This window comes from Musa acuminata, chromosome BXJ1-6, assembly GCF_036884655.1.
Source record: "Musa acuminata AAA Group cultivar baxijiao chromosome BXJ1-6, Cavendish_Baxijiao_AAA, whole genome shotgun sequence".
In the NCBI taxonomy this organism is placed as follows: domain Eukaryota; kingdom Viridiplantae; phylum Streptophyta; class Magnoliopsida; order Zingiberales; family Musaceae; genus Musa; species Musa acuminata.
In genome coordinates, this window is record NC_088332.1 from 16,000,001 (window position 1) to 16,014,509 (window position 14,509).

The 14,509-nt window shown below is 32.8% G+C and overlaps 2 protein-coding genes and 1 non-coding gene across 3 annotated transcripts; 1 reads left to right on the forward strand and 2 right to left on the reverse strand.

Moving 5' to 3' along the window:
- Positions 1-7,997: 7,997 nt before the first annotated feature.
- LOC135677468 (triacylglycerol lipase 2-like) lies at positions 7,998-10,184 on the reverse strand. The gene is made up of 9 exons (XM_065189827.1): positions 10,005-10,184; positions 9,808-9,918; positions 9,550-9,690; positions 9,354-9,464; positions 9,069-9,212; positions 8,906-8,946; positions 8,682-8,761; positions 8,422-8,517; positions 7,998-8,320 (listed from the first exon to the last, which is right to left on the reverse strand). Exons 1-9 carry the CDS (start codon positions 10,182-10,184, stop codon positions 7,998-8,000), a joined length of 1,227 nt encoding a protein of 408 aa, XP_065045899.1.
- Positions 10,185-10,631: 447 nt separating this feature from the next.
- LOC135677469 (triacylglycerol lipase 2-like) lies at positions 10,632-11,380 on the forward strand. The gene is made up of 3 exons (XM_065189828.1): positions 10,632-10,698; positions 10,864-10,957; positions 11,059-11,380. Exons 1-3 carry the CDS (start codon positions 10,632-10,634, stop codon positions 11,378-11,380), a joined length of 483 nt encoding a protein of 160 aa, XP_065045900.1.
- A 2,723-nt stretch (positions 11,381-14,103) lies between these two features.
- Positions 14,104-14,176, reverse strand: TRNAR-ACG (transfer RNA arginine (anticodon ACG)). Its single transcript has one exon. It is a non-coding gene; the product is annotated as a tRNA-Arg (tRNA).
- Between the last annotated feature and the right edge of the window lie 333 nt (positions 14,177-14,509).

The following is a 14,509-nucleotide window of genomic DNA, read 5'->3' on the forward strand; positions in this document are numbered from 1 at the left end:
ATCCATTAAAAATAAGGAAAGTAAACTAGATTTGTTCTTGAAAAAATATTTTCTTTTTCAATTACGATGGGATGACCCCTTTAATGAACAAATGATTAATAATGTTAGGATATATATATATATATATATATATATATATATATATATATATATATATATCAAAACATCAAAATAAAAAATATTAATCCAAACATCAAATAAAAAAATAAGACCAATCAAAATTTTTTTTATTGGAGGGGAATGAATCAAAATTATTCTACTATTTAAAATCTAGAACCTAGATTTTTCATAGAATTTTTGTTACCTTTTGATGGTTATAAGATTAAACAATGCATCATACTAATCAATTTACTTTTTTCTAATATTTAATATGAAAATAATATTAGTTATAATAAAAATAAAAAAAATATTAGTTAAAATCAAAATAAAAAATATTAGTCAAAACTAAAATAAAAATTATTAGTCTAAATCAAAATAAAAAAATATTAGTCAAAATCAAAATTTCAAAGATTCCATTAAAATATAATTTTAAAATTCTAACCAAGAAAAAGAGGGTTAATCAAATCTTGTGTCGGATCTACAAAATCAAAACTAAAAGGGATATCTTAAAAAAGTAAAAAAATAATCGAAGAAAAATTATGAAAGAAAACTAGATTTGTTATTGAAAAAATATTTTCTTTTTCAATTACGATGGGATGACCCCTTGAATGAAAAAATCATTAATAATATTAGGATATATATATATATATATATATATATATAATATCGATATTGAAATTAATAAAAACAATGAGTCTCATCGAAAAAAAAATTTCAATTGGATGGGAATGAATGAAAATTATTCTACCATATCAAATCTAGAATCTTGATTTTTCCTAGAATTTGTGTTACATTTTGATGCATATAAGATTAAACCATGGATCATACCAATAAAATTACTTCTTTATAATATTTAATTTGAAAATAATATTAGTTAAAATAAAAATTAAAATATATTAGTCAAAATCAAAATAAAAACTATTAATCAAAATCAAAATAAAAAATATTAATCAAAACATCAGTGATTCCGTTAAAATAAAATTTTAATACATTAATGGGATAAGCATGATCGTGTTTTTTGTTCAAGTTCGATTAACTTTCTTACCTCATAGTAGCCATCGACCTAAAGAAAAAAGTTGATATTCTCTCAAGCCTAAAAGTAAAAGGTATTATTTCTAATAACCGCAAGTATCAATCGAAGCTTATCTTCGAATTTCTCATAAGAGAAATAGCGTATAAACCAGCAATTTATTGCAACTATAGATAAATTTTTAAAACACTATAGATATGATTTTTTAATACATTAATATATAAATTATGGAGATAGTAAAGACTCATACACACTAAAAATTGAATTGATTTATGTATTGCTAAATATGACTACTAATGATTACCAAAAAGAGTACTTTTTTTTATACACAAAAAATTTGGATAGAAAATATTTGAATTATAGAATTCTTCATTTTTGCCTTAGAAACAATAGTGATATTCAAGACTAGACCGATATATATATATATATATATATATATATATATATATATATATCGATATCAAAATTAATAGAAACACTAAAAATCTTCAAAAAAAATTGATTGGTTGAGAATGAATCAAAATTTTTCTACCATATTAAATCTATAACCTTGGTTCTTCCTAGAAATTGTGTTATCTTTTCATGCATATAAGATTAAACTGTGAATCATACTAATCAAATTACTTCTTTCTAATATTTAATATAAAAATAATATTTATCATAATTAAAATAAAAATAATATTACTCAAAATCAAAGTAAAAAATATTAGTCAAAATCAAAATAAAAATATTAGTCAAAATAAAAAATATTAGTCAAAATCAAAACATTAATGATTATGTTAAAATTGAATTACGATAGGATGACCCCTTGAATGAAAAAAATGATTAATGAAAAAATGATTATATATAATAATAATAATAATAATAATAATAATAATAATAATAATAATAATAATAATAATAATAATAAAAACACTAAGACTCATCAAAAAAAAAAATTTTGATTGGATGGGAATGAATGAAAATTATTCTACCATATCAAATCTAGAACCTTGATTTTTCTTAAAATTTGTGTTACATATAAGATTACACCGTGGATCATATGAATCAAATTATTAATTTCTATAATTTAATATAAAAATAATATTAGTCAAAATTAAAATTAAATAATATTACTAAAAATCAAAATAAAAATATTACTAAAAATAAAAAAATTAATCAAAATATCAAAGATTCCTTTAAAATAGAATTTTAAAACATGAATAGGATAAGCACGACATTTGTTCTTTGTCCAAGTTCGATCAACGTTCTTACTTCACAACAACCCTCGATCGTAAGAAAAATATTGATATTCTTTCAAGCCTAAACACAAAAGGTATTATTCCTAATAACCATAAGTATCAATCGAAGCTTATCTAGTAAACCAGCAATCCAAAGGTATTATTCCTCAGAAAAGAAATAGTGTATAAACCAGCAATCCAGTGTAACTATAGATAAATTTTAAAAATACTATATATAATCTTTTATCATATGAATATATAAATTATGAGGATAGTAAAGACTCATACACACTAAAACTTGAATCATTTTATGTATTGCTAAATATGACTATTGATGATTATCAAAAAAAGATATTTTATTGATACCCATAAAATTTTGGATAGAAAATATTTGAATTATAGAATTCTTCATTTTTGCCTTAGAAACAATAGTGATATTGAGGACTAGACTAATATGTATATCGATATCAAAATTAACAAAAACATTAAGATTCATCAAAAAAAAATTTTATTGGATGGGAATAAATCAAAATTATTCTACCATGTCAAATCTAGATCCTGGATTCTTCCTAGAATTTTGTTAATTTTTTATGGATATAAGATTAAACTATGGATTATGCTAATCAAATTACTTTTTTCTAATATTTACTATGAAAATAATATTAGTTATAATAAAAATAAAAATAATATTAGCCAAAATCAAAATAAAAAAATATTAGTCAAAATTAAAATAAAAAATATTAGTCAAAATCAAAATAAAAAATATTAATCAAAATCAAAATATCAAAGATTCTGTTAAAATATAATTTTAAAATTCTAACAAAGAAAAAGATGGTTTATCAAATCTTGTGTTAGATCTTAAAAAAAAAAAACTAAAAGGGATGTCTTAAAGATGATTACACCGTATCAAATATTAAGAAAAGTAAAAAAAAATAATCCAAGAAAAATAACGAAGGAAAACTAGATTTATTCTTGAAAAAATATTTTCTTTTTCAATTATGATGGGATGACCCCTTGAATGAAAAAACCAATTAAAATTTTAGGATATATATATATATATATATATATATATATATATATATATATGATATTGGTATCGAAATTAATAAAAACACTGAGATTCATCAAAAAAAAAAAAAATTGATTGGATGGAATGAATGAAAATTATTCTATCATATCAAATCTAGAATCTTGATTTTTCCTAGAATTTGTGTTACATTTTGATTCATATAAGATTAAACCATGGATCATACGAATCAAATTACTTCTTTATAATATTTAATTTGAAAATAATATTAGTCAAAATAAAAATAAAAAATATTAATCAAAATATCAATGATTCTGTTAAAATTAAATTTTAATACATTAATGGGATAAGCATGACACGTGTTCTTTGTTCAGGTTCGATCAACTTTCTTACTTCATAGTAGCCCACGACGTCAAGAAAAAAGTTGATATTCTCTCGAGCCTAAAAGCAAAAGGTATTATTCCTAATAATCGTTGTTAAATATATAATTTTGATGATGAAGTCTATTGTCATTTGTTTATCTAATATATATGTTAAGATAAGTGTGCAGGATTAACTACAATGGCAGTAAGACATATAGTAGGTGTTGAGTCGGAGTCAAGACCAAGATCACATTGGGGGTTTGAGAGTTCGTTGGAAGTTCAGATGGTCATCAGAAGTTCTGCGGAAACAATCCGAGAAGTCTAGGAGCTTGCCAAAGAAGCTCGTCGTAACTCGCCAAGAGGATTATCGCGAAGTCTAGGAGTTTGTCAGAAGTCTGCCGAAGCATCACCAAGGGTTCGTCGGATGTTCTCCGGAAGTTCGCCGGAAGCTCGTCGGAAGAAGCGATTGATGCATCAAAACACATTTTGCTATATTAATATCTTAATTGTCATAGTTAGTAGGTAGATTAAGTTAGAATTAGAAGGTGATCCCATTAACTTAATCAGAGGCCAACTGGGCTCTTAATAAACCTAAATTAGACCGAATTGAATAGCCCATTTGGACCCAGAATTCCTAGCCGGTGGTGGCATTGCAGGGCCAATGGTGGCACCGCCTAAGAGACTCGGTCTCCCACTAGCAACTTGGATGCATCCACTTCTGAAACATCCTTACCCAAGGATTGGAAGTATGTAGATGCATATCCTAAGGAGCTAATCATAGGAGACACATCTAAAGGGGTTCAAACACGTTCTTCTCTTAAAAATGTTTATGTCAACGTCGCTTTTTTCTTCCAAATTGATCCTAAATGTATTGACGAAGCCATGAAAGATGATTCATGGATTATCGTAATGCAAGATGAGTTAAATCAATTTGAGAGAAGTGAGGTGTGGAAGCTTGTTCCTACGCCAAATGACCATTTAGTTATTGATACTAAATGAGTCTTTAGAAACAAGCAAGATGAATCTAGTATCATGGTTAGAAACAAGGCTAGATTAGTGGCCAAAGGTTTCAAGAAGAATGTTTCGATTACGAAGAAACCTTCGCTCCTGTGATTCGATTAGAAGCCATAAGGATGCTCTTTGCCTATGCTAGTAGTAATAATTTTAAGTTGTTTCAAATGGATGATAAAAGTGCTTTTCTTAATGGCTTTATTTTCAAAGAAGTTTATGTTGAACAACCTCCCGAATTTGAAAATAATAGTCTCCCTAATCATGTGTTTAAATTAACTAAAGCTCTCTATGATCTAAAACAAACCCCAAAGGCTTGGTATAAGAGACTTAGTTCTTTTCTTATTGAAAATAATTTCTCTAAAGGCAAGGTCGATAGTACATTATTTATCAAAAATTTTAAAAATAATTTTCTCATTGTTCAGATTTATGTTGATGATATTATCTTCGGTTCTACAAACAAACCTCTTTGTGAATCTTTTGTTAAAACTATTAGTCTTGAATTTGAAATGAGTTTGATGAGAGAATTAATCTTCTTTTTAAGTTTCTAAATTAAACAACTAAGCAATGGCATCTTTATTAGTCAAACTAAATATACTTTAGATTTGCTAAAAATATTTAATATAGATAGCTAAAAAACTATCAAAGATTAGTCAAACTAAATACGCTTTACATTGATAAGGTTCTTAAAAGATTTAGTAAAACCAAAATAATTTGTTCTTTACTTGTAGGTCATTTTAAGCTTAGTTCGAGATAATGTCTTACAAGTGAAAAAAAAAAAAGAAGAAGAAGAAATATCTAGAGTACCTTAATCATCTACAATAGGTAGTTTGATATATGCTATGATTTGTACTAAGCCAGATATAGGTCATGCAACTAGAGTTTTTAGCCGATTTCTCTTTAATCATGATAAGGAATGTTGGATAGTAGTGAAATAGATATTAAGATATCTAAGAGGTAATTCCAAGTTGTGTTTATATTTTGGTTATAAAGAACCTGTGCTAAAATGGTACACAAATACAGACATGGTAGGTGATAATGATTCCAAAAAGTCTACTTTGGGATTCTTGATGACATTTGCAGGGGGAGTAGTCTCTTGGTAGTCTATGTTATATAATTTTGTTGCTCTATCAACCATATAAGCAAAATATATTGTAATTACTAAAGCTTACAAGGAAACTTTATGGATGGAAAAGTTTCTATAGGAATTAAACTTAAAATAAGAAGGATCTACTAATTACTATGGTAGTGAAAGTGTCATTTATCTCTTCAAGAATTTAATTTACCATTCTAAATCTAATCATATTGTCATAAGATACTATTGGATTCGTAATGTGCTTGTGATGAAAGAATTATATTTAGAAAAAGTATATATCAATGAGAATGGATCAAACATGTTGATAAAGTCTTTGTCTAAGGAGAAGCTTGAAGTATGTAAGCGAAGAATGAGCTTAGTACAAGCCACAATATGAGCTAGATGAGGAGAATTGTTGGGTTTAGCCTATAGGTGGGTTTGGATAGGACGATTTAGGCATTGAGCTCAAATATGATTTATTAAAAAAATAAAAAAAGAGAAGTACGAGATGTGTGCAGTGTGAGGTGTGCGAACTTAAGGAACAAACCGTGAAAATTATGGCAGCGAAAGAAAAGAGAGATGAGAGAGAAAATAGGGTGTTAAGGTTTTTGCTAGATGATCAAGTAGTTAAACTTATTTAATTTTGATCTAAATTTTATATAGAGAATCCTTGCAACAAGCTTTATAATCCTAGTCGATTTATGATTTGTTCTCTCTTATGTGTTTTTCTGATACACCCACTTAATGATATCTAAATCTTTTCTTTGATGAAATTTATCTATGATGATTATATGTTATTGTTGAGTCAAGATCTGTGTTCTTGATGTTATTATGATTTTTAAATTATTTTATAAATATTTATTATAAATCTATTATCATTATTGATGATAGTGAAGATTTGAAGTGGACTATAGTCCTGTGATTTTTTTTATATTAGGTTTTTATATAAAAATTTGATATCTTATTTTGTGATTAATTCATTATTTCACTATCTATACTTTCTTATTAATATTTATTTTGATAATAAATTAGTATTTTGATAAGAACATATTTTGATTAAAAAATCTTATAATAATAATTTTTCTCAACAACAACAGTACATAGTAATGTCAGCGAATAGATAGATTACGTCGCAATATCACACTGGAAACGTGTGTGATTATGTAGTCAGAGCCAAATAAATAAAACCCCGTATTCATAGGTCACTATTAGGAGCATTTATTATCATCAAAGAAATGGTTTCTAAAGTATGTGGATGTCACGATTCTCCCATGAATTAATCAATCTAGTAAATTTATTTATTCAAAATTTTAAGAGTTTTTTAATAAATGAAACACTCATCTAAGTTCTTACAGGTCGATTCAAATTCTTAATCTTTTTTCTTATGCTAAAACCATAAATTTAAATAGATTCAATTTAAATTGAATGTGCGTCTAAATCTCACATTCAATAACTTAATACACTAAGTAAAATCACATAATAAAAATTGTCTAAGCCTATGTAAATGACAGGCAATACACTATGAAGTTGTTGCATTATATATTTACCATTATGCCACTTATTATTATTATTATTCATTAATTAATCATTAACTAATCATATTTGTTCGAACCCTCAATCTTATATAAGAGGATAAAAATACATCATATTAATGTTTTAGGTATCGATATATTGGATGCAGTCTTAAACCCTTAATCTTTGATAAATTGATCTGTTATGCTATCATTAAAATCATATTTGTTCAACTCTATTATAGTTTAATATGGATATCCATATGTCCACTAAAGCTCATGAGATTTTATTATCATTCAGTTTAAAATTTTAACATAAATATAAGATTAAAATAATTTTCATCTAATATTTCATCGACCTTTGTGTAATTTCTCTCTATAACTCGTTTTAAACGTGAGAGGGGATGATAGAGTTTCAAATAGATTGGATAATTTCAACAAAATAATAGTAATAATAATTATTATTATTATGCAAAGTCGTACAATGCATGTCCTGGATCAGTTTCTACGATTTTGGTATATTGCATGACGCCAATTCAATGCAATCATATTTCAGCCTTCAGACAAGAATTGTAAACGTTTTCCTCTCAGTATTGAGAGACTCCGTACAGCCTAATAAATTATGAACAGTTATAATATTAAGCACTGCACCGGGAAGAAGCCCATCAACTGTGTTTGTCGAAGAATGCGATAAGGCCGTCGTAGACGACCTGCTCCGCATTCACCCCCATCACGAAGTCCAGATGTGCGTACTCGTTCACCAGCTGAGCCACGAGCTTGTCGGCGTCATGGTTGCTGAGATCATTCAACAGCAGCTGCACGTCCTTCACGTCCGACAGCATGTCCCCGCCGCCGTAGCAGAGCATCAGCGGCAGGTGGTGTGGAATGTTGGACATATGGTACTCGGGTGGGCTGATCTGCCCATACGCAGCCATGTTGGCCGTACTGCTCCCGTAGTCGTATTTTGTTATCACTCCACGTCTGAATGCTGTGAGGGCTCAAAGACAGGTATACATACACTCTCTTGTGAGGAAGAAATCTAAGTAGCTCAAGCATGTGATATTTTAGATTTGTATCAGACGGACTGACTCTGTGAAAAATGGACGAGTGTCCTCACGGATGTAGGCTGGAGTTCATACTTCAAGAACATGTCAACAGTGGAGTCATTGAGGCAGCAGTTTGGCCCTGCATCCAAAGTGAGTGTGTGGGTGTGTGTGCAGAATAAGGAAGGAAAAGCAAATACATATGTAAATTAATTGAAGGCCACAATAATAAATACATATATGATTAAAGTCAAACCAAACTTATGTTGCGGGCGGAATATTATCAGCGGAATAATTTGTACTTACCTGTTAATGATGCCATAAGGTCGTAGCACTTCACCCCCGGCATAGCGCAGACCAACTCCAAAAACATGGTTCCGACTGCCCTGCTTATCCATTAGGAACACACTTGAATTAGAAGAGCTTTCTTTTATGTCAATGTATGGCCGGTCATGTTGATAAGGCCTCTGACGATTTTGTCAGCACATTTTCTTTTGACAACAACAAGAGGGATATGTTAGTTTATGTACCCTTTAGGATCAAATTCTGCCACTCCAAGCGCTCCCAACATCTGCAAGAAAAAAAGCAAGAAAGCTATGACACAGCTCTGGACGTCGGAAAATTAAAGAGGAAGATAATGAATGATGTAACTCCCCTGATGAGAAAAATAGAGTGTTGTGAACTCGTTCTTACTTCTCCTGCGAATGCGGCGGCTGCAGCTCTTCCGATCGGAGTTGTCATGGAAGTCAGATAGGCCACCGGACTCAAAAGGGCAGCTGACTTGATCTTATCCACCAGCTTCGCTTCAGAGAATGCTGATAGAGCTGTCAGAGTTCCCTGTAGCATCCAACGTCACTCAGTTGTAGTAGTAGTAGTAGTGGTGGTAGTAGTAGAACATACATACGTACAAAGTAATTCAATGTGGAAGGAAGAATGATATGTATTGGCATTAAAGTAATTAAAAGAAAAGTCTCCTACCATGGAGTGACCGACATAGTGCAGCTTCTGCCCAGTTTGCTGGAATACGAAACCCACAGTAGCAGGCAAATCATAGCTGGCCAACTCATCCCATGACCACGCCCAATAAGCCTACCAGACAACAAAAGGATGATGCTAATTATACCAACAACCTGCTCAATACTTCATAATCAGCAACGTAGAGAAGATGACCAACCGTGTCTGATGTATTGAGAGACTCATGGCGACGGCTCCACCTGGTGCCCCTGCCGTGTGTAATCCATACATCGAATCCCTTGTCTGCAAGTACGAAAGCCAGTGATTGTTGAGGTGGATTCAGTAGCCATGTCATCCCGTCCTGCCATCATTCATCAATCGTCAATCATCATCATCAGAAGAAGAATGACGAAGAAGACAACGTACCGTGCATGCATGCATGCACGGCTACACTTGCAGATTGCTTAAGGAAACGTACCGCGAGGACTCCATGTTGGAGCAGCACAGGCTGCCTCTTGCCCGCGCTGCCGCCTCCTCTTCCTTGTGGGATCCTGTGCATGGTCAGTATGTACCCGTCTTGCGTCTTCACCTGCAAGGGACGCAACCAGCTTCAACCATTCATGCCATGCCCGCATCAAATCATCAATCCATCCTCGTTTATCTGCACTCCGCGACCTCATATTCTCGGCACTCGTAACCCTGAGGGCTCACCACGGCGGTGCACACCCCATCATCCGCCGCCTCGAGGCTTTGCACCAGCTGCCGTCGTCCGCGAGCTCCAGCCAGCTCGCCCTGGAAGCCCATGGAGAGGACGAAGGCGATGACGAGACGCCAGTTAATGCAACGGAATCCCATGTTGGAGGTAAGCGAAAGGTGAGATCACCTCCTTCACCAAGGATTGGTCCTCTTACGGGGAGAAGGATGAGGAGGAAGTGGATGAAGGATGAGACCTCGTTCATGGCCTTCTTATAGGGTAGAGGAGGAGGAGGAAGGAGATGGCGAGGTTGATCTGTGCAGGCAGTTGAAGGGTGGTGATATGTGATTCTCGCTACGTGTTAACAGCTCTTGTTGTTGTCAAAAGAAAATGTGCTGACAAAATCCCTCTTGTTGTTGTCAAAAGAAAATGTGATATTTGATCCTAAAGGGTACATAAACTAACATATCCCTCTTGTTGTTGTCAAAAGAAAGTGTGCTGACAAAATCGTCAGAGGCCTTATCAACATGACCGGCCATACATTGACATAAAAGAAAGCTCTTCTAATTCAAGTGTGTTCCTAATGGATAAGCAGGGCAGTCGGAACCATGTTTTTGGAGTTGGTCTGTGCTATGCCGGGGGTGAAGTGCTACGACCTTATGGCATCATTAACAGGTACGTACAAATTATTCCGCTGATAATATTCCGCCCGCAACATAAGTTTGATTTGACTTTAATCATATATGTATTTATTATTGTGGCCTTCAATTAATTTACATATGTATTTGCTTTTCCTTCCTTATTCTTCACACACACCCGACACACTCACTTTGGATGTAGGGCCAAACTGCTGCCTCAGTGACTCCATTGTTGACATGTACTTGAAGTATGAACTCCAGCCTACATCCGTGAGGACACTCGTCCATTTTTCAGAGTCAGTCCGTCTGATACAAATCTAAAATATCATATACTTGAACTACTTGGATTTCTTCCACACAAGAGAGTGTATGTATATCTGTCTTTGAGCCCTCACAGCATTCAGACGTGGAGTGATAACGAAATACGACCACGGGAGCAGTACGGCCAACATGGCTGCGTATGGGCAGAGCAGCCCACCCGAGTACCATATGTCCAACATTCCACACCACCTGCCGCTGCTGCTCTGCTACGGCTGCGGGGACATCTGTCGGACGTGAAGGACGTGCACCTGCTGTTGAATGATCTCAGCAACCATGACGCCGACAAGCTCGTGGCTCAGCTGGTGAAGGACTACGCACATCTGGACTTCGTGATGGGGGTTAATGCCGAGCTGGTCGTCTACGACGGCCTCATCGCATTCTTCGACAAACACAGTTGACGGGCTTCTTCCCGGTGCAGTGCTTAATATTATAACTATACGCGATTGCTGCTGACTTGACATTCTTTGTGTGCTCTGTTCTGTGGGAGATTCATGTACAAATGGAGGTGAAAGAGAAATAAATCATATATCTCCATATAATAAATCATATGTCTAACCAGTTCAATCGGCATCCATGCTTATCCTTTTTCCACCGTTTCAGCTTCTACTAAGTGGCATCACATCCGATGAGTCATCGTCAATCCAAAGAATATCTACCATAACACAAGTAGATTGTTGATAAATCTGGGTTGATCTCCCTGTTGTTCCAAGTATTTTTTTTAAAGCTATTGCCTCTACCTTGGCAAATGACAAGGTAGAGGCAAGGTTTAATTCAATGATAAGTTTTTTAGAGTAAGAAATCAAATACGGGTAGCCACCAAGCAAACGGGTTACGGTGGTCCCAAGAAATATTGCAAACAATAAGTGAAACATTGCAGCAATGAGTCGATCCTTTCACATTGAGTTTCACATCAACATATCCTCCTACGATGGCTTGATCAGTGCTTAATGTATTAGACTAATGGATAGATCAATTTGATACCCATTTTAATCTACGTGACTATTTCATGGACATGATTCAAAAGCCTCATTCGAGAAGAATTTTATCCTATGGGATGTCTCGAAAAAAAGACGAAGGAAGTAACACTAGCTACACCATCAAAGGGATCGATTTGTAAAAGAATACACCACAGAGTTCTGACAATAAGTGTGGTGGCAATCAGAATTTCTCTTGATGACCACTCAATAGTGATGAAATACACCATTGGCCTCCATGCTTAAATAAACATTAAACCGAGCCTTCTCAAAACTTGTTATATCATAATAGCAAGCATGATGATAGTGATGCTTAAATAAACATTAAACCGAGCCTCCTCAAAACTTGTTATATCATAATAGCAAGCATGATGATAGTGATGATCGAGAAAAAGAATTGAATAAGAAGAATGTGGAGAATGCAAGAAAGCTAAGAAGAATCTTAAAAGTAGCAAAGCTACTTCTTCTTTAAAACAAAATAATTTGTTTTGCGATCACTATAAGATTATAGATCATACACTAGAGAAGTACTAGTAGGATCATCCTAAACTTTTCCTAAAGAAATGGAAGAAAAATAATCAGAATCGATATAAGACGACTATTACCGTAGAAGATCAAACCAAACTAGCACCCGTTTCACACTTGGAATTGAGTCTATCACTTATGGCTAGACCAAATGTTATAGATTTAAATCAAATCCTCATATCCAAAAGTTTGAGAAGAATTATTCACTCTTAAGATCCAAGTAAAACAAGAGATCATCAATACCATCATTAACACTGAAATCCAAAGAATTTAATCTTGGCAAGTTAAGTGCAAAAACTTGGACTTGAGATCACTCCTCTATCCACTAGATTGGATCCACAAAGATGTTGAAATGAGCATAAATCAATAGTGCATATTTAAAATTATGATCGCCAACAAATATATCGACGAGATGACATACAAGGTGGTGCCCTCTGAGATATATCAAGATATATTTAGAAGTTTATATTGGTAGGATCGAGAAGTCATCTACTATGATTGGCCCCAACAATACATATTCCTAAAGGATGAAAATATGTTTATCATCTAGAATGATCAAAGTTAATGGCCAATCGACCTATTCACAACCGCCAGCAAAGAGGCCAATGAACATGTGTCAAAAGTTTGTGCTCTTGATCATATAATCAATTATAGTAGCAACACAAACATTAGCCTTGACATTGACCTATAAAACCATATAAGATGAAGGCCTATGATGACTTATCAGCAAGTACTTGAAGCTCTTCGAAGAACTCAGCATACTTCCTCCATGGCATGTAGTGGAGTACAAAATCCAACTTATGTCCAATGCCCCTTTGCGGAACCTTAGCATGTACAAGAGTTCGATCATGAAAAGAGAAGAAATCTAAAGACAAGTTGTTGAGCTTATCAAGAGTAGTGTCATTCAGCCAAGAGTAGCTCACCGGTCGTGATAGTTCCAAAGAAAGGAGGTTGACATTTTTGAATCGACTATCATGTCTTAAACAAAATTACAATGAAGAACTAATACACACCATTGATGACTTGTTAAACCAACTACAACATGCCATGTTCATGTCAAATCTTAAATCAAGATATAATTTAGTTTGAATCCTTACAAAATACTGTTAAAGAAAAGGCAAGAACTATTTGAGAATAATGCATAGTGCATTTTATCATTAATAAAGTTTTGGCAAAGGCAAAAGTACTATTGATGGAGATCTGAGCATCCTTGTTAGTTCATTCATTTGAAGCGTCTACTGAATAGTGCTCCCGTGATATTTCGATCCTCGTTCTAATGTCAAAATAATATTAAAAAGTCTTGATAAAAAGCTTCTAATGATCGACTAACATCGAATAGTTGGTTAGTAGTTGCTGTGTGTATACAAGAAGGTCAAGTGATGATGTCCATTGTCTCTCATAATTTGCTGCATTGAGATCTTGCAAACCCTATAGCCTATGGCTCAGCAGCTGCGAAGTCCTTGAAAGGCCTGCTTGCACATCTCAAATCATGGTGCTGCCACACCTGAATCTATATGACCAGGTAAGAAGCCAGCTTTTATTTAAATAAAAATATATTTAATTTAATCGAAAAATAGATATATTTTCACTCAAAAAATATACAAAATAAAATTAGATTCACACGACTCTGCTGGGGATCGAACCCAGAATCTCTGGTTCCGTAGACCAGCGCCTTATCCATTGGGCCACAGAGTCTTAGATGTAAATATTCTTTAAATATAATATAATATCTTATAAAATTATACTTTCATTTTCATTATATATAATATAATATCTTATAATATAATATCAGAATCTCTGATTCACACGATAACCAATACTTTCATTTTCTTTAAAGATGTTAATAAAAAAGTCATCAACCAAGCAAATATTTTGCCATTATTTATCGACCTTTAGCTTTTGGTGACGGGTCTTCTCAGTGAATGCTTCCTTTCTCATAGTCAAATAATTGTTATCTTGTATCTATAATATGTTTATGTGTGATTTAAAGGTTTGAAACCTCATTAAAAATCTCGTGGAATAATATAA

Excerpts from the sequence above, each read along its gene's own strand:
- LOC135677468 (XM_065189827.1), bottom strand. The coding sequence starts at position 10,184 with ATGGGATTCCGTTGCATTAACTGGCGTCTCGTCATCGCCTTCGTCCTC. Across the intron at positions 9,691-9,807 it reads TCCAACATGGAGTCCTCGCG|GACGGGATGACATGGCTACT; the intron begins GTACGTTTCCTT and ends GAATGATGGCAG. Across the intron at positions 9,465-9,549 it reads CTCTCAATACATCAGACACG|GCTTATTGGGCGTGGTCATG; the intron begins GTTGGTCATCTT and ends GTTGTCTGGTAG.
- LOC135677469 (XM_065189828.1), top strand. The coding sequence starts at position 10,632 with ATGTTTTTGGAGTTGGTCTGTGCTATGCCGGGGGTGAAGTGCTACGAC. Across the intron at positions 10,699-10,863 it reads CCTTATGGCATCATTAACAG|GGCCAAACTGCTGCCTCAGT; the intron begins GTACGTACAAAT and ends CTTTGGATGTAG. Across the intron at positions 10,958-11,058 it reads ACACTCGTCCATTTTTCAGA|CATTCAGACGTGGAGTGATA; the intron begins GTCAGTCCGTCT and ends GAGCCCTCACAG.